General features: G+C 42.3%; 1 protein-coding gene across 4 annotated transcripts in view; it reads left to right on the top strand.

Moving 5' to 3' along the window:
- Positions 1-19,818, top strand: part of LOC128331672 (collagen alpha-6(VI) chain-like) — a 130,595-nt gene that overhangs the window by 106,947 nt on the left and 3,830 nt on the right. For 3 of the 4 annotated variants that reach the window (XM_053265375.1, XM_053265374.1, XM_053265373.1), the window contains 7 exons: positions 7-42; positions 829-865; positions 2,100-2,593; positions 11,484-11,574; positions 12,527-13,198; positions 15,374-15,470; positions 15,638-15,843. In XM_053265375.1, coding sequence (XP_053121350.1) covers positions 7-42; positions 829-865; positions 2,100-2,593; positions 11,484-11,574; positions 12,527-13,198; positions 15,374-15,470; positions 15,638-15,843 — 1,633 coding nt within the window. Of the gene's footprint in view, positions 1-6; positions 43-828; positions 866-2,099; positions 2,594-4,585; positions 4,642-11,483; positions 11,575-12,526; positions 13,199-15,373; positions 15,471-15,637; positions 15,844-19,818 lie in introns of those variants that run through there. The other variant, XM_053265377.1, reaches the window with a different exon arrangement.

Below are 19,818 nucleotides of genomic sequence, written 5' to 3'. Positions count from 1 at the left end.
TTTCAGGGTCATAAAGGACCAAATGGCATAATAGCTATGACGGTATGTAATCAACTGTCTTCTCACTGTGAACACAATACAAGCTCCATATGAGATTTCTTCTTAAATAATAATAATAATAATAAGAAGAAGTAAATATAGCATCAATAAACGGTATAGGTTCTTAACTGTTGAAGTTCAAAATCCCTTTTTGCTGAGGAAAAGAGTAAGAAATAATCAAGAAAGTGAAAAAAACATGAGATTGAGAGAGCGGGGTGGGGAGAGCGTGCCTAAGCTGAAACATGGAACCTGGAGGTTTTACAGACAGGGCTTTCTGCCCAAATCTAATCCCGATTGGAGTGTGCCAGTCCACATATTCAATGGATTTAATCTGACCTCCCTGCGGGCTGTCACGGACCAGGACAGACTAGACTTTGATTCTCCCTGGATGGAGGCTGCGAATTCTGGCTTAGCCTGAGTTATGTCCGGGGTTAAAAAATCCTGTTTCCAGCAGCTTTTGGGAAAAACTCTGAGGCTTCTGCTTTCTTCAAAGGTGTTGATGGAGGTGCTGATGGCTATGTGAATGGTTCATTTAATCCCTTGAATTAAAATGCCTCAAATCTGCTGTGAAGCAGATTCGCTCTTCAAATACCCTGAGGCATAGAGCCATGTGTCAAAAACCACCTAGTGGTATTCAAACCAATATCTGTGTTAGTGGGAAAATGTCTATAGCATTTTTTGATGGGAGCTGTATCAGACATTCAGACCATCAGTGTGTGTATGTGTGTACACACACACCCCTGTTTATCTAATCTCTCTATATATTTGTTTTTCTCCCCTTACCTACAGCCTTGTGAACTTGTTAACCTTACACGAGAAAACTGCCGTAAGTAATGACATCTTCCTAGTATCAGGGCAACTTTCAGGGACTAGCAAATTTGATTGTTTCAGTCTGGCATTTTGATTGTAATGTTTGTTTAAATGCTCAGTCCTGAATGCTTTATTTAAAAGTAAGTCCCATGGCTTCCAAAAGGGCTTACTTCAAATAAATGTAGTCAGAAGTATAAATTAAGATAATAGTAACACCATGCTGGTATGTGTCAATCTGTATTTGACAGTATCACCAAAAAGGTGAACATTTATAGATAGATTGTTGAGATTAGCCTAACTATTTTAATCCTTTGAATGTTGATTTGCCATTACTGTATAGAAAATGTCTCAATGTAGATAAAAAGAAATAAAGTATAAAACATTTCTAAATATAGGGTAGCATGCATGAATAGTTGCATGAAAAGTGCCATTCATGCAACGGAGTGGTTTTCAGCAATTTCCCCTTCCCTCTGCAGAGGGTGGTGGACCTTCACGAACAGATTCTGTAAAGGGGTGCAGGGCCCTGTAGAAGGAAGAAGGACTTGGAGTAGGATTTTGAGGACTGCAGGGAACAGTAGAGGAAAGGGGTTTTGCTGAAAATCACCCCACCCCGCTTCTGCAAATGGGTTTTGCTTGTGCAGCTTTTACTTTGGATGCTATACCTTACATATGCATTTTATGCTGCTTGAAATTTCAATTGACTATTTGAGATAAATTCCATTTCCATATTTTGTGTATGAAAGTATGTCCCAAACAAGTAATGCCCTAAAAGTATTTTGCAAATCTCAAATATGCAAACATTTTATAACGCTTAGCCTGCAAAATAGCTTTGTGATTTAGAATAATATTTTTTAATTTTAGCCTTTAAAAAACAGAAAAATAACTTCCCAAACTATCCGGTGAGTGCATAAGGGATTTAGGATTTGAACATAGAGCCCTCTGGTCTGAGATAGCTCTGCTCCCTATACAACTTCATTTCGTGATCTTTGTACTATGCTTTGTTCAGAGCACAAAGGAACCTTTCAGGGGATGTGAAAACAAGCTATATAATCTAAGTTTTGTCTTAATTCATGTTATAATGCATATTATTTAAATGAATATAAACCAGAGATGACAACTGAAATTAAAGCAATTTTTTTAAATCCCATTCAGCTTGCTGTATAGGTAAGTACGTTTTAAACAGTTTCTATTTTAGAGGATAGAAATATCTGAATTCTGGAAATCTCCTGACATTGTGCTTTTGTTGCAAGGTTTGAACACGTGTCCAGTATATCCAACTGAGGTGGCGTTTTCCCTTGATATGTCTGAAGATGTTACCCCAGAGTCCTTTGAAAGGATGAAAGACATTATGACCTCTTTGCTGAAGGGCATACAACTAAGCAGAAGAAACTGCCCCACTGGAGCTCGAGTGTCAGTACTTTCATACAACACCAACATAAAGTACCTCATTCGGTTTGCTGAATTCCAGAGAGATCACCTCCTTATGGAGGCAATTCGGAGGATACCACTGGAGAAGTCCTCAGGCAGACGAAATATTGGAGCGGTCATGAGATTTGTTGCCAGGAATGTTTTTAAACGGTATCGCCAAGGCATCCTTATGAGGAAAGTTGCAATATTTCTCACCACTGGCCCATCACAGGATACAACCTCCATCAATACAGCTATGTTGGAATTCACCGCTCTAGGTATCACACCTGTGGTCATTGCCCTCAGTGAAGTGCCTAATGTACGACAGGCCTTTTTGGTAAGTAGGTTGTCCTCAGAAAGAGGTCATCATGGGCTGATGCACTTCAAGTGAATGAATCTATAAGAATGTTTCTGTTGGCTTCTATGGGCTAGTTCTCTCAAAAAGCAGATAAGGTAATAAGGCTTTTTCTAGACTGTGAATATAAAACCTGCACATGGAAAATCAGGGAGAAGGCTAGGCTAGAATTCTTCTCTTTGACATCTGGTACTGTTCTATGTGTAGATATTTATTTATTTATTGTATGAAAGAGCAATCAATCATGTGAGCTTCCACATACAGTACATTCTAAAGTGGTGCAGCCCAGCAACAGATTTGCCATCTCATCTGCTTGTGAGAACTGGACTTCGGTCACATTAATTTCAAGGGAATCTGTCAGGGTATGAAAATATTAAACATAAGAATGTGGATTCTTATGAAACAATTTCAATTTAGCTTTAACTCAAATGAGTCAACATCCAACAAGTTTAGTAATTTTATTATCTAACATGCAAATAACTCACATTTTAGAGATACTGTGTTTTTAGAGTTTGTAGTAAAGCTTGTGGAATTGCAGGTGAATTCAAATTGATGATTGATTGGACATTAAACCCATTAGACCATTGTTTTCAGCCAGGTTTAGAGATTGGGTTGGATGCAAGGTCCTTTCTGCAAGACCATTTCTATCTTCATCCATCGGCAGAGGGCAAAAACAGGAAACACAGCCAAACCAGCCATCAACATCTCTTGCACCCAGACCCAAGGAGACACGGACACAGTTACTTTTGGCGAAATTGGCCATTTTATTAACATTCCAAATTGCAGTGGACTTGAGAAATTCAGCTGGGATTGACGCTCCACTCCCACAGTGCGGGCACTCGCAGGTCAGCCACGTGGCCGCCTTACCCTAAGGCCTAGGGCGCTGGCACCTTAGCTCGAGGCGATTCGACCGCTGACAAGCGGGAACACCCTTCTCAGCCAACCTAATGTCAGGTCCCTGCTGCAGGCGCTATTTGTCTGATGCTGTCCAGCCATACGGAAGGAAGCCACCTAGAGCAGGGTAGGAGTTGAGCTGCATCCCCGGTCTGTCAAGCCTCAGGGGATCAGCGCCTCCTAGTTGAAGCCAAAAAGCTTACCTAAGGTGCTGCACCAATAATTTTCCAGGTTTTACCCGCACTGTACCTGCCATGCCCATGACAAAGTGACCCGTGAAATTACATGTAACTAAACTTCTAACCAACTACTATACCCCGATATAGCCTGAGGCAGGCGAAAAAAGACGCACACCAACAGCCAAAAAATTCCTGCCCGGCCCCATAATGGCGACCAGCCAAGTCCAGTCTATATCCTAGGGTGGGAGGGAGGGTGCAACTCTGAGAGTCGGACTGAGCAGGTGCCTGTGTGCAGGCCGTAGGCCTGCTCTGACCCCGCCCCCTAGAGGAACGCCTGACCAATGGGAGCCGGCTCCCAGTGTCACGTGCTCCTCCATAGGGGGCTGGGGCAAACAAGCCGCACCGCCAAGAGCGGCGGCGATCGGCTGGCTTTGGCCACAGACAGAGCTTAACTTGTATAAATAATTCCTAATTGCCGATTTCTGGATAGACTCAGCTATTTGAGTTTTGTTTATATGATTAAGTCATTTGCCTAGGGTTACACAAACTAACAGGAAGATTGACGCAAGTAGTAGTAAGTTTATTACGGTCTTAGACCAAAGATACATTTAAGAATAGAACATTTATAGTTTACAAAATATTCAAGTTGCTAATACAATCTACGAAGTTTGGTTGCGACATTAATAGAAGAGACAACAAATTTAAAATTCGACAGCAGCAATTCCAAGTAGAATTGGTACATATGGCCAGGACAATACTTTAAGAGAGGAGCAATGAATTTAATATGGGCATCCCCATAAAATTGACAATAAAGAATAACATGAGCAACTGACTCTATATCCCTTGAACCACAAGGGCACCGACGCAATGCATACGGAACTCTTTTATATTTCCCGTCTAGAACTGCAGAAGGAAGGGCATTCAAACGAGCAAGGGACAGGGCTCTCCTGAACTTAGGTAAAAATATATGATCTAAATATTCAGCCGGTTTAAGACTGAAATTTCCCCTTGGTAGTTGTGCACACTCCTCCTAGAGGTCTATATCCAATCGTCGTTGTCTGACAAAACATATTGCCTGATCTAAACCCCAACCAATATGGTTTTCTTGGGTCATGCCCAAATGATGTAGTTTCATTTTCAGGGCTATTTCCCATTTAGGTGTAAAGCTGTGGATTAGCACTAGAGGCGTGAGCCCAACTGGAAAGAAAACCAAATACAGCCAGAATTTGATTATACAGAACCAGATTTTCATTTTCAAGGTGGTAACCCCAACCTCTCTACAGAGAACTGCATTGGCTATGCCTCTGGGGGCTTGAAGGATGGCCCTTAAGAATTTTAACTGTTTCTAGTACTGTAAAATTATTAAAAGGTCCAATTTGCGCACCATAAATAATTTGAGGGTATATTGTGGCCTTCAGTAATTTGACAGCTGCTGGGACAAGTAAAAGGATTTAATCACATTTGCTGTCTGCTGGGCACTGTGAGAAACAAAGCTAAGATGAGCTTTCTGGGATCCACTGGAATGGAATACAACCCCTAGATATTTAAAAACCTTGACCTGCTCAATATTATGTCCATTTATGGACCATTTATGGATTTTTGGATGTTTTGCAAAACCATCACCTTAGTCTTGGTATAATTGATCTCCAAGACCACCTTCAAAGTATAAATGCTCAGGGAAGTTAAGGCACGACTTAGCCCTATCTTGGTTTGAGATAATAGGACAATATCGTCAGCGTAAAGCAATAACGAAATATATAGTTAAGCTAAATATATAGTTACGTTAAGCAATAACTATTCATAAGTTTAGGGGGATGAAGAGCAAGGTCATTTAGATGTGAAACTATTGAACTGATTTAAAAATTAAACAGGGCAGGGGCGAGAATGCAACCTTGCCGTACTCCTCTATAAGTAGGTATCTCGGTAGAGAGATGCCCTTTCCTACTACACCACATTCTGAGGCGGGTGTTCTGATGAAGATTGTAAATTAGTAAAAGTAAACGTGGATCTATGGATGACTCCTTTAACTTCATCCAAAGTCTATCTCTGGAAATAGAGTCAAAGGCTGCTTTAAAATCTACAAACACAGCATATAGAGAGGACTTGGGTGGAGAGGAGTATTTCTCAGCCAAGTATTGTAAAATAAATACTTGCTGTGTTGTAGAATAGCTTTCTCGAAATCCTGCCTGTTCGGCGGTTAAGTTGCTCTGAGAATCCAACCATTCCTGTAGTTTCCCCAGGAGATATCTGGCATAGAGTTTACTAACAACACTAAGAAGACTAATCAGGTGATAGTTATTAGGTTCCTCCCTTGATCCTTTCTTGTAAATTGGCACTTTTAGCGAAACACCCCAGTCCTCAGGGATTTTTGTAGCAGTATCTATAAAAGTTAAAAGGGAGGCAAGAAGAAAACCAGACTGGTGAACTTCAAATTTTAATGTTAATTTTTTGTTTCATATCAGAATGTTGGATTTAAGGATCAAATTTCAATGACAAAATCACATTTTGAAATTTTGACAATTTTTATTTATTGGCTCACATACTGTCCTGCAGGTGTTTGGGAGACCATGAGAACTGCTGTGTGCACTTAGCACAGCATACACATAGTTGCACAAATCCATACCTGTGCAGAAGTCAGAAATTGCATGAACATGGTTGCACAGTGGTACAGTAATTGGAAATAATGGCCACATTCTCACACAACTGCATTTGCACAATTTCCAACATTTGTGTAAAAGTGATCTTGTGCAACTGCATGCATGCTGTGTTAGAAGCACACAACAGTTCCCATGGTGCCCAAAACACCTTGAGTTCTTGCCTGACTTCCTTGAGTTGTGGTATGGTCTCTTTTATGAGATGGCATTGTGGCAGGGGCGTAGCCAGCCCGCCGGCAGCCCGTGTGTGGCCATGGCGGGTGCCCCCGCTAGCCCCGCCCTCCAGTCTGACATCAGACGCAGGGGCTAGCCATGCCCCCGCATCTGACTTCAGACGCAGGGGCCGTGGTCTGGCTCCTGAACGGAGCCTTGAGGCTCCATTCGGGAGTTGCAGTTTAACTGCTGAAGGGGACGCGTGGCGCCCTCAGGATCCAGTTAGGCTGGTGCTGCATTCATAATTGTTTGTGAGAGAGCAACTTGTGCCAATGATGTTACTGCAGTGCAGGCACTTTGGCTGGCAGTGGATTCTGGGTCAGTGATTCTTTTTTGAACATTTTTGGACAATGTGGTTGGCAAAATGTGGTGTTCTGAGTTGGGAGAGACTATGTGCTTCTGTTCTGCAGTGTTTTTCAAGGCAGGGTTGGAAAATTTGTGCACTCTGCTTTTTGCAGCATAGGAAACAATGGGGGAATTTTAACCTTTCTTCAAAACCTATATGGCAAAAATACCCGCCCCCCACCCCCAAAGGATCCTATGGGGGTTTGGAGGAAAGGTTGATTTTTAAAAAAAATTGCCTGCTTGCCCTTTTTTTGTGGGTTGGGTGGTAGGTAGCACCCATCATGTCCTACCATCCTAGGACCTACCCATGGGAAACAATGGGGTGCTTTGGTTTCCCCATTGTTCCCTATGGCCGAATCATTTGAATCACTTGAATCAATTTTTGTTAATTCATTGAAACAGCCAACCACGGCCACTATTTCAATGAACCGATTCAAGTATTTTGTGATTCAATTTGAGCTTGAATCAAATTGCAAAATCTGATTTGTGCACATCTGTACTGCACAGTGTTTGTGTGTCAGTGTTTGTTAATTAAAATAACGTTTAACTCATCTTCCTGCTCCAAGATGAGGGTGTCCAAGGTGGCTCATAATAGACTATAGTGGTCTCAATGTAAGAGTTGAAAACATCCACCGCCAAAACTTTTCTTTTACCTCTATCTCAGTGTCACCTGATCCTTGATAAGCTTATAGCAGAAACTTTATGTGCCCATTTTTCCAGTTCTGGAAAAATATAAAGAATCTTTCCAGAGTGGGTCAAACAGCTGTTTTGTATTTCTTAAAGAGAATGTCTATTCCGCCATCACAAAATTAGCTAAGCAGCAGCTTTGTTTGGACAAGAGATTGATAACCTTAGTTTGTGATGAGTGGGAGTTTATATATTCATTTCAGATAGACACTAGTTTGGACAATAATTGAGGGGCTTAATCCGTTGCCAATATACCATGTGTGTTGGGTCTAACATAGCTTTATAAATAATGGAAGTACAATTAATCTCTCTGTAAACATTGTGCAAAATATACTCCCAGTATCTTGGAGAGTACTCATCACCAACAGTTCTTAAAAACTGTACTGTCAGAAAGGACCAATTCAACTTTCTGTCATTTCTAACTACATAGCTCTGTTTTGTATACAGGCACATAACAGCAGTGGGATAACTGAAAAGTAATCCTAATGAATGTTGATGCTGTCAGAATATAACAATATTCACTCCAGGATCATTTAATTGCTGTAATGCATTCCTGAAAGGGAAGCATATGTTTTGTTCCTACAAAACAATGACTTTTGCAAAGCCTTGAATTTTCCTTTGATTTATTGCCAGTTTTTAAATGATCTTCTCAATTTCACAACTTGCAAACTCAAGAGAGCTGAAAGGAAATAATATTTCAAATGCACGTGAACTAGCTTTGAAAAGTAAAAGCTATTTAAAGATCTCCAGTGAACTCTGAAAGGTGTACTATTGTTCAACCTAATGGAAAGCCTAATGTTCAGCCAAATTATATGCTTTGAGGACTTTCTCTTATATATTTTTTCCAGTATGAACAATATGTTCTTAATTTGCTTTTTTACCATATTCCCTATGAATAGAGTTTTCATATCCCCTCATAGCTGTATGTTCAGGTAATCCCTCCCCCACTTTATAAAGTTTGGGAGCAATAGAGAACCTTGATTAAAAACTAGCTGTTCTGGTAAGAACTAATCAGCCTACTTTCCTTTCACTATAAACTTAATTGATAATTACCATCCTCACAAGTTCGCCTGCTTCAACTTTAAACATTCACATGTCCACCATCTTGAATTGGGGTGGATGACATCAGTAGTATAGGTACCCACCAGCTGTCAAACTCCATGTGCTTTTGTTTACAAACAGAAGCACATGGCTGGAGAATGACATCAAAGCGCCTACATGGGCGCTATGCCGTCATGGGAGCTGTTAAAATGCACTTATGTCACCAGAAATGGTCAGAGGAGGGGCTTTGGTCACAGGAAATGGGTAGAGGAGACTCCTATTTGGCCAGAAAGGGTCAGAAGTAGGGGTATGCCCACACCCCTAGAGGTTTGGCCCCCACCCTCCACTCCTACCCCACAATATGTCCAGCCATGTGCTGGGCATGTGACCCCTCTATGAACATGCCTAGCCATCCTGGACCAATAGGAACAGGTTTCAGACCCTGGAAAGGGCCGGTTGCGCAGGCATGATAATGGTCAGGAGGCCATTTTGTGTCACTTTATTGGCCGAAATGGGGCCAAGCAACTCCTCTACAAACAGGACTAGGGGGGTTGCGTGTTTAGAGGGGGCCATTTTACTGTTGTACAGAGATGATGGCTGTTGCTAGGACTCTGCAGTGTCTCACAGCCCTATCATTGCCACAGACACACTTGAACATTAGGCCTGTGACACCAGTGAGTCTGTCCTACCCTCCTGCTGGCCTGAAAACCCACCAGATGGCTGACCTTATTGCTGGTGAGGTTCTGGTTCTAGAAACTAACTTTGCAACAGACCCAGTGGATGAGGATGATAAACTAGAATGTGATTTTGGCCACTGTAACACCAACCCTGCAGACCCTATGGAAACTGAAGGTGGAGAGCCTGGGAGGGCAGGATGCCATCGTGCCTCAAGGAGGCGATGGTAAGACCATTATTTAAAAAGCCATCCCTTGATCCCTCCAACCCGGACAACTATAGACCAGTCTCTAACCTGCCCTTTATGAGAGAAAGCCGGTATGATACGGATTACCTGGACCCTTTTCAATCTGGCTTCCATGCTGGATATGGGACAGAGACTGCCTTGGTTGCTTTAGTGGATGACCTATGCCGGGAACTAGACAGGGGGAGTGCATCCCTGTTGGTTCTGCTGGACCTCTCGGCGCTGTTCTATACCATTGACCATGGTATCCTTCTGGGCCGCCTCTCGAGTATGGGAATCGGAGGGACTGCATTGCAGTGGTTCCGGTTGGGGGGAGAGTGGTTGGGGGGAGGGTCCAGAAGGTGGTGCTGGGGGACTGCTGCTCGTCTCCATGGCCATTGGCCTGTGGGTTCCTGAAGGGTTCGGCTTCGTCCCCCATGCTGTTTAACATCTACATGAAACCGCTGAGAGAGGTCATCCGGGGACTTGGACTGAGTTGTCAGCAATATGCAGATGACACTCAGCTCTATCTCTCCTTGTCACCTGATCCTAGGGAGGCGGTGGATGTCCTGATTTGGGGGCTGGAGGCCATGATGGGTTGGATGTGGGCTAATAAACTGAGACTGAATCCAGACAAGATGGAGGTAATGTTGGTCAGTAGGAGAGCCAATTGGGATGAGGAGATTTTACCGGTTCTGGATGGGGTTGCACTCCCCTTGAAAGAGCAAGTATGCAGCTTGGGGATATTACTGGACCCGGCTATGCTTTTGGAAGCTCAGGTGGAAGTGGTGGCCAGGGGTGTCTTTGCATGGCTTCAGCTAGTGTGCCAGCTGCGTCCCTTTCTCAAGAAGACAGATCTGGCCACAGTTACAGTAATCCAGCTGTGACGTGACTAAAGCATGAGTAACACACTCTACGTGGGGCTGCCCTTGAAGAATATCCAGAAACTGCAGCTAGTGCAAAATGCAGCAGCTAGGGCTTTATCCGGAGCTGCCTGGTGGGAGCACATCACACCCATTCTGAAAGAGTTGCACTGGCTACCAGTTTGTTACCGGGTCCAATTCAAGGTGCTGGTTTTAACCTTTAAAGCCCTTAATGGTTTGGGCCCAGGATACCTGAGGGACCGCCTGCTCTTAGGGTTGCTGCCCACTTGAGGAGATCATCTGAGGGGGCTCTGCTCTGGGTGCCGACAATGAGGGAGGTTCGGTTGTCGTGCACACGGGACGGGGCCTTGTCTGTTGCTGCCCCCAGACTCTGGAATGCTCTCCCGGTGGCTATTAGCTCCTCGGTCTCCATCACAGCTTTTAGAAAGCATGTTAAATCGTGGCTTTTTACCCAGGCTTTTATTTGATTGTCTCTGCTGCTGCTTTTTGTACTCCATATTGCTTTTATGCTTTTGTTTTAAATTTTTAATCAGATATTTTTAGCTTAATATTTTAATTGTGTCTTTTTTACAATCTTGTTTTTAAATTTTGCTGTAAACCACCTTGGGATTGTTTTAACGAAAGGTAGTATATAAATTTACCTATCAATCAATCAAATATCTGCAGGTTGGGGGTGACCGGAAATGACTTGGAGGTCACTTTTGGTTGCCATTTTGAGGGCAGGAGCCATTTTATGGCTCATTTACTTGAAAAAATCTGTGAAAAATCACAGAAAAAGGCTAACAAATGGATGGTTTCAGACTTCAGGGGGGCATTGCTGGATCGCTGGAGGCCCACAGAGCGTGGTAGGGTACTTTATTTTGCCCCTTTAACCCCACTTTTTGGTTGGGGGCAATGTTTGGGCCTTCAGGAACCTAACCCCTGCAATCCCATTGCCCCAGTGAGTCAGTATTCATGGTTTCCATATCTGTGGTCATTGCAGAGAACGGAACCCTTGTGAATATTGAGGTTCTCCTGTATTGTGCTTTATTTGCATTTCCTCCTGTTTATCCTAACCTTGGCTTTGTATTTAATTAGGCAGATGATACCCGTCGATTTCAATTGGCTGTTTGGGAATCCAAGGAGGATGAGAACTTGGACAGTGTATTCCGTTGTGCTCTCTGCTATGGTGAGCCCATCCATTTTATTATATTAGTTATCACATTGATGATATATAGAATGATTTTATTTCTATAAAAATGTCAGTTAATTAGAATCAGGGGAGTTGTGTGGGTGGTCTACACTATCTGGAAGGACCACAATGGAGAATGCTAGGTGTGCCAGTTCAATCAGTGGCTAGGAGCTTTCATATTCATAGCAGGAATAATCTTAGAAGAAAGACTCCTATCTCATTCAGAAGGAACAATCTCTTAAAATAGTGCTTGCTATCTGCAGGTTTTATAAATATACAAATTTTAAAATAATTTTTTAACTTTTGATTTTAAAATGACCAATTTGTAAATTGGCTTTTTTAATTGATCAAAAATTTTATTAACATTAACTTGACTCATTTACTAAACATTGCATCCTGATATCTGGTAAAAATGCATCTTTTTCACCAGCTCGGCTATTTTTTCTTCTATATTGCTGATTTTTTATTTGTTGTGATTTTACTGGTTATGTACTGTAGTGTGCTTTAAGTGTTTATGATTTGTGTTTTTACATTATGAGCCTCCTTAGGGACTTAACTCAGAACAAATAATGGGACACAAATCAAAGAAATAATTCACAAAGTTATTAATGTAAAGAAAGCCCCTGTCTCTGGACGAGGCTTACTAACCTTGCTTTAATTTCATCAGATAATGAATAATTTAACAAACTGCTTAATTAATCTGCTTTCCATTAGCCTATATATTTTTGGAAATATTAAATATATTTACATATATAATATAATAAAAATGTTTGATTATGTTTTGTCCTCTATCTCAGAAAGTGAGCATTTCAAAATCATTTCTTAGAAATAAATTTGAAGTTTAAAAACCTAACTTTAAATTTTTTAAAAAACACAACATAAATACTGTGTTAATTCCTCTGTTTAGTCACTCCATAGCATTAATTTCCACGTAATGCTTCTTCCTCAGATAAATGCAAGCCTGATCCAGAATGTGAAGTGGCAGCTCCTCCTCCCATTATAATAAACATGGACTTAACCTACATCATTGACAGCTCTCGGAATGTTGGAAGTGAGGAGTTTGAGACGATGAAGGAATTTGTGAGCAACATGTTAGATTATTTTGTTATTGCTCCACAGCCCATGGAGCTAGATGGAGGCGCAAGGGTGGCATTGGTGCAACAGGCTCCACGACATTTCACACTCAACAGAACCTCAAGCCCAGTGCATGAAGAATTTGATTTGGTCACATATGACAATAAAAACTTGATGAAAAAGCACATCCTAGAATCTGTTCGCCAGCTGGAAGGTCCATCTGCCATTGGTCATGCCCTACAGTGGACAGTTAACAATGTGTTTTTGGAAGCCCCCATGCCAAGAAAACACAGAGTCATCTTTACAATACTTGGAAGTAAGACAAGTTCCTGGGACAGGCAGAAACTTAGAGAAATGTCGCTAGAGGCCAAATGCCAAGGATTCACCATGTTCACCTTAGCACTTGGAAGAGGAGTTGATGACACAGAGATCACAGAACTTTCCAGTGTCCCAGTGGAGCAGCACCTATTGCAACTGGGCCGGAGTGATAAACTTGAATTGCCATATGCACTGCAATTTAGCCGGGCCTTCTTAAACCTTTTAAGACGTAAGTGTGGTTAAAATGTAGCATGGTTTACTTTCATTCTATGGAAATATAAATTCTAGGCTAGGGTTTGCTTGTTTTCCTTTACATGTGGCCAGTTGCATAATATTTACTTATATATCCATCTGACCTTTCCTCATGATACGGAGACATGCAAGACAATGTTCAATAACATTTTAAAGTATCAATAAAATTAAAGAAAGTAAAACAAACAAGCAAGCAGCAGCAAAACACAAAGATAACCAGAATTGTCAGCAAAGACCAACAAACCAAATCACAGGTTTGCTGGAACAGAAAGGTGTTTATTTTCCTGCAGAAGAGTGAGAACTGATCAACTTTGACACAGGAGGGAGTTCCATGGAATGGACACCACAACAGAAAAATAGAGGTGTTTATGAACGGTTTGTGCCGAACCGGTTTGCTTCAAACCAGGGCCAGTGTGGAGGTTTGATCATGGACCAGAGTGGAGGTGGTTTGGTCCATGACTTAACCGAACCAGGCCCGGTTTAGGCAAATCAGTTTGGCATGGTAAGGGGCAGCTGGACGGGGGCAGTGAGAGATGTAAAGAGCTGCTTACTTGGCCAAGCGCACTGCCCCCTCCTTTATGAAGCCGGTGGCGGCTCAGTGGTGGTTTGGTAAAGAAGGGGGCGATGTGCTTGGGACCACACTGGGAGGGTGAGTGGCTGTGCCGGCCCGGTAAGTACCTCTTGATATCTTTCAACACCCCCACCTGGCTGCCCCCTAACTAGCAGAGTCCCCTACCCTCTACTTGTAAAGAGATTCACTGGATTCCCCTTTACAAGTACATGGCTGCTTGAATCACCCAAACTGGTTCAGAGCAATGCAGTTCATTTCAAATTGTTTCAAATTCAAACTGAGCCACATTTTTTGGTTCGTGCACACCCTTACAGAAAAGGCCCAATCACTGCCAGCCATATCTCCAAAGGCAATGGAAGAGATGACCATTGTGACTTCATTAGCTCAGGACAGATTCAGATGGCCAGAGGCAATAATAGAATGTTTGTGTTGGGAGGGATCTTTCAGGTCTTCTAGTCCACACACTAGCCCTGCTTAGTATGGGAAATGTTACAGCCTTCCTAACAAACATTCGCCCACCCTTATATGGAAAACTCTAAAGAAAGAGGGCCCATCACTGCACAACAATGTTCCACTGTCAAGCAGCTCGTAGAGTTTGGAGATTCTTCCTAATTGCTTCCTTGCCATTTCAAGTCATAGGTTCCAGTTCCAGCAATGAAGAGCAACAAAGACCAAATATGCTCCTCCTCCTTTGTGACAGCCCTTCAAATATTTGAAGACTGCCATTATACCTTAGTCTTCTTTTCTCCAGGTTAAACATAGTCAGCTCCTTTTATCATACTTCATACCCCACACCAGCATTTTATTGTTCAACAGCCCCCTTTGTGAGCTTGTGCCTCCAGCTGACTTGCCTGACCTGGGTATGGTAAAAAGTAAAGTGTGCTGTCGAGTCAATGTCGATCCCTGGCACCCACAGAGCCCTGTTGTTGTCTTTGGTAGAATACAGGAGGGGGTCACCATTGCCATCTCCCGTGCAGTATGAGATGATGCCTTTCAGCATCTTCCTATATCGCTGCTGCCTGATATAGGTGTTTCCCATAGACTGGGAAACATACCAGTGTGGATTCGAACTGGCAACCTCTGGCTTGATAGTCAAGTCATTTCCCCACTGCACCATTAAGTGGCTGTGACCTGGGTATGGTCTCCTCTTTAATCAGGAATAACTAAGATGAACCTCTAAATCTAGGCATAATTACTAGTCTACTGGTTTCAGTGGAACTAACTAGCAAATAGATGTATTAAGGATTGCAATTTAAACATATTTAGTAGGAAGTCAGTCATTTTGATTTCAATGGGATTTTAATTCCGTTCAAACCATCCTTAATTGAAGTCCTCATTCTTAACAGATTTATAGATAGTGAACTATTTAAACAAACAAACAAAACCCTGGAAAATTCCTCATACCATATAGTATGGTTTTCCATTTTTATACTCTCTACACATGCTGAAAAATCTGTACTTACTTTGTGAAGAAATAGTGCTTTCCTTTTATTTATTAGCAATTGTTTCATGTATTCTTTTCCTGCCTTAATTTTCAGCCATGTTTACACTTTGGTATTCTTTCTTTTCCTTTCCCCTTAGGAGGGACAAATCCTTATCCATCTCCAGGCCTACAGGAAGAATGTGAAAATCTGGATCGAGGAGATACTTATCAGCAGCTAATAGCTGGGACTGACAGGTACAAACTTTTTGCTCTTCCAAGTTAAGGAGAAAAAACGACATTGGCTTTAGCAGATGCAGAAGCAGGCCGAAGCCGTGCAATAGTTGGGTCAATGAGTCTAGGGCGTCATTGTCAGTATATCTTGTATCTAAAGTTTCCTGTCTACCATGGGTTCTCCTTCATAGGATTATATTTCCTGTATTGGATTATGGTGCTGCTTTGCAATCAGCAGAGCAAGAAAAAATTATGGAGGCCACCCAAGAACCTGTAAAGTACAGAGAAGAAGAGGAATATGGTTACATGGAGAACGAGCATTTCACAAAGAACAATATTCATCATGGTAACAGAACAGAGAATGAAGAACACTTTGAGCAAGTACAAAGAACCGGAGGTGGGTGGATGTGTCGATGTGTGTGTGTGTGTGTGTGTGTGTGTGTAGTATTAATGAAGTCATATTTACATAGTTTCACACAGTTCCTCTTGCTAGTAACAGGCAATGCCTCTGTGCTCTGCCATACTCTGGGGTCGTGAGTTGCAGTATCCAGAATGGCGCTCTCTCAAAATTATGTGTACCACAAATAATCAGTGCTTGGTCCTGCTTTCTCCTCAGAGCAGGACCTTTTTCTATGGCATTTCTAATGACTAATTCACACACTGACCAAAGCCACAATCTTCTACTTATGATGAGGTACCAAATCAATATACTCCATCCCTGCAGTGATGTACATGACATCATATGTGAGTGTGACCCATAACATACTACCCAAGGGAACAACAAGAAAGGAGGAGGATAAATTTCAGGTATTAGATGTGCATATAGCTGGGCTCACACATTACAACATATGGGATGTAAGCATGCAAGTCTGTTGCATCCTCACGTGGAGGATTGCAGTCTGGTGATTATGTAAACTGACTCTAAGAGTAGGAACACACTGCTATTCTTTGGATAACAGTGTGGGTCACCCATAATTGACACACATTACATATTTTCCAATTTAAGCAGTAGGATATGTAAGCAGTAGGGATGTGCAAACCGGCTCGAGCTTGAACTGGTTCGGTTCCAGGGCTCAATCTCAAGCTGAACTGGGCCCAGTTCGGCTCGAGGTCGAGCCAATACCCCTGGGCCAGTTCGGGCCTGGTTTATGGGTGCAATCCATGTAATACTGGTTTTTTAAAAGGCGGACTTACCGCTGCCGAGGTTCTGCTTCGACTGCAACAGGTCTGCAGCGGTCCCCCTTCCTCCACTGGCCTCCTATGGGCTGGTTCGGCCCATGTTGGGCCTCTGTGAACATGTGGTGGCCATTTTTGAGGCCACCATGCATGTGCGTGAGCCATTTGTGTGGCTGGTGAACTGGCCATGCAATTACTCTGTGCACATTCATAGTGGCCCATAAAATGGCCACCGCATGCTCACAGAGGCCTGAAATTGCCCAAACCAGCCTGTAGGAGGGCAACGGTGTAGGGAAACGACCACAGACCCCCTCCTGCTGCCGCAGCTGCACCCCCCCCCCCACCGGACAAAGCTACTGAAGCCCTCAGTGGCAGTAAGTCCACCTTTTTAAAAACCAATTTTATGTGGATGGCACCCCCGAATGGGGCCCGTACCAGTTCGAATTCAAACTGAACCAGGCCCCTCATTCAAGGGTGCTAAAACCGAATATACTGAGCCCGGTGCAGTCTCAAACGGAACTGGGCTAACTGGTTTTGTGCACATCCCTAGTAAGCAGTTTCTGTGAAGGCAGCCTGCAGCTACAGTGTAGCCAAAAAACCCTAAAGAGACATTTATAACTCTTAGTACACTGACTATTATTTCTGGGGCTTCTGCTGATCAAAATGGATCTCTCTCAGGGTAATAAGAATTAACCATCAGTGGACCTCATTCTGGCTACTGGAGCCTAACCATTTCGCAGATGCATCCTGTTCTATGCAGATGTTTAGCTTATACATGGCTTAAATTTTCTTTGCATAGTTCAGACATGAAGACTATTTGTGCAACTTATTTAGCATGAATTTGTCATTCCCTGAAATGAAAAAAATTAAGGCTGCAATCCAAGTTTTTATATTATCCACTGGCTTGGTCCATTGGGGAACAGTCAGCTGAAGTGATTTCCAAATTGCCTTTGTTGAAAAAAGGTCAATTTTGGTGTCTTAAAAAAAAATCCTTTGCATACATTATTTTGGTGTTTTGCCGTCGATTTTAAAAAGGAAATAGTTCATTGCTTTGCATGTCACCAAGGTTTCCCACATTAAAATTAGGACCAGATGTAAAGATAGGAAGTGTTAACGGAACTGCTCCAGGGTGATTGGCGAACACCCCTAAATGTGTTCAGGCTTTGTGTGGGGAATTAGCGAGCTGGAGTGGAGCAGCCCCATGTCAGAATAATGTTTGTGCAAAGTTCTGGTCCTGGGGAAATGACTGACAGACAGAGAGGCTGAAGTTCAAAACAAAGTAAGATTTTATTTGGGGTTCAGGGGGACAGCAGAATAAGAAAGGTGATAAAAGCAATATTACTACTAAAAATACGTTACAACGATTAACCAGATAAATCAAAGAGACAATTTGGCTTAGTGTCCGATTTAAAATTCCTACCAGGCTGGCTAGAAAAAAGATGGCTTGAGAGAAACAGGTTTTTGGATTTAAGAAAAGGAGCAAGGAGAGGGAGAGCCCAGAGGGGGGCAGTGATTATCATACAACCTCATCCTTCCTTTAGTGGCGATTGGACCCTCGTGGCTCAGGAGCAACCGAAGGACCTCTTTCCTCAGGGGTGAAAGCAGGTGATGAAGAACTGAAGGCAGCATGAGGGTTAGGCAGCAGGGATAAATCCCAAAGGTGTCTGTTTTCGTGCAGCCAACTTCTCATAGCAGCAAAATGGGCTGGGTAGATCCAGCCAGCGAGGAAGGCTGATCTGGAGGCTGGAAGCATGAATGGCACAAAGAACAAGACATGGCAGCCAGTTGTTATGGAGGGTGCCAAGTCTATTGCCCATGCAATGGGTGACTCCATGGTGTAGAGACCAAAAGAAGCACACTGGTTCAAGAAACCAGGGGCAGTTATAGTCCAAAATGTGTCTGAGGCAACATTCTAGTTGCTCTTCTTTCCTGGGAATGGCAATTCTGATGAATCTCAAAGGGACCCATTGTCTGTGTTTGTTTTGCTGGATACAATAATTTGAATGGGTCAAGAACAACCTGTATGTAAATGGACTGAATGAAAGTGCAAGCATGGCATGTCTGAGGTCAGAAGGACCTGGTAAATCAATCAGTAATTTTAATGGGAGCACCTCTGAGTTCCTATTGTCCTCTTAGCTCTTTTGTGATAGGAAGGGAGTTGCATCTGCAGTGCCTTATCTGACTTTCCTGCTAAGGTGATTGGTGTTAGCTTGTTTGAGGCAACTGCAGAGAAGGGAAAGTAAAGAGTAAATCTTCAGACAAAAAGACCTTGAGAGGAAGCTAAATTGAAAGTTAACTATGGAGTCTACTTAGACATTCCTGAATATAGGGAAAGGTGCGAGGCTAATCACCTTTCAATTCACTTCGCATCTGGTGAACCTGGGGGCGACTGTCCCACTGCCTGCTAAGTGATTTGTCCCCAGTATTCCAACAAATGGGGAGCCCACGATCCCGTGAGACCCCTGAGCATGTTAAGAGTGAGAACCATAAGCCTGTGGTCTTGGACATAAGCAGAGAGACTTCTGGGAGCGCGCAGAATAGCAGTGCTGGCAACAGAAGGCTAGGCTGACCTGATTTCATTAAGTGAAACCATTTATCATATATTTTGAAGAATTTGTATGTTTGTTTTTGTGCAAAGTAAAGTCATACTTCCTGATGATCTACAGCTGCCAAATTTTGCATGAACAATTCTGTCACTGAAATTACTACTTTTTTTACACAGGAATATGCTCGATGAAAAGTTTAAACAGGTTTTTTGGGGCATTTTAAAGAAGAAATTCTGAATATAATTATCATATTTTAACTGTCATTGCTCTCAACAGATTTTTAACACTCAGTAATCACATCAATAATTCCTGACATCATGCCAAAGAAAAGCAGAAGATATTTCTCAGATTCAAATTTACTATGATTCAGATTTACCAGATGTGGTCATTATTCAATAAAACAAATAATGTTTGAAATTGAAATCCTGCAAATTTCAAACTGTTCTTTTACTTCCCCTTTGCAAGCACATTAATAAAAAATATATTAAATATATTTAATTTCTAGAATTTACCTATAAGTGTAATCTACACAAAATGACTTTGTCCAGTCAACAATGGGCCTCACATGCTAATGTGGTATAAAAGGCTTAGGAATGCGGAGCTCTATCTGAAAATCAAGTACAACACAGCTTACACTACCATTTCCACAG

The sequence above is a fragment of the Hemicordylus capensis genome, chromosome 6 (genome assembly GCF_027244095.1).
Source record: "Hemicordylus capensis ecotype Gifberg chromosome 6, rHemCap1.1.pri, whole genome shotgun sequence".
Taxonomy (NCBI): Eukaryota; Metazoa; Chordata; class Lepidosauria; order Squamata; family Cordylidae; genus Hemicordylus; species Hemicordylus capensis.
This window is presented reverse-complemented; position numbering and strand designations above follow the sequence as displayed.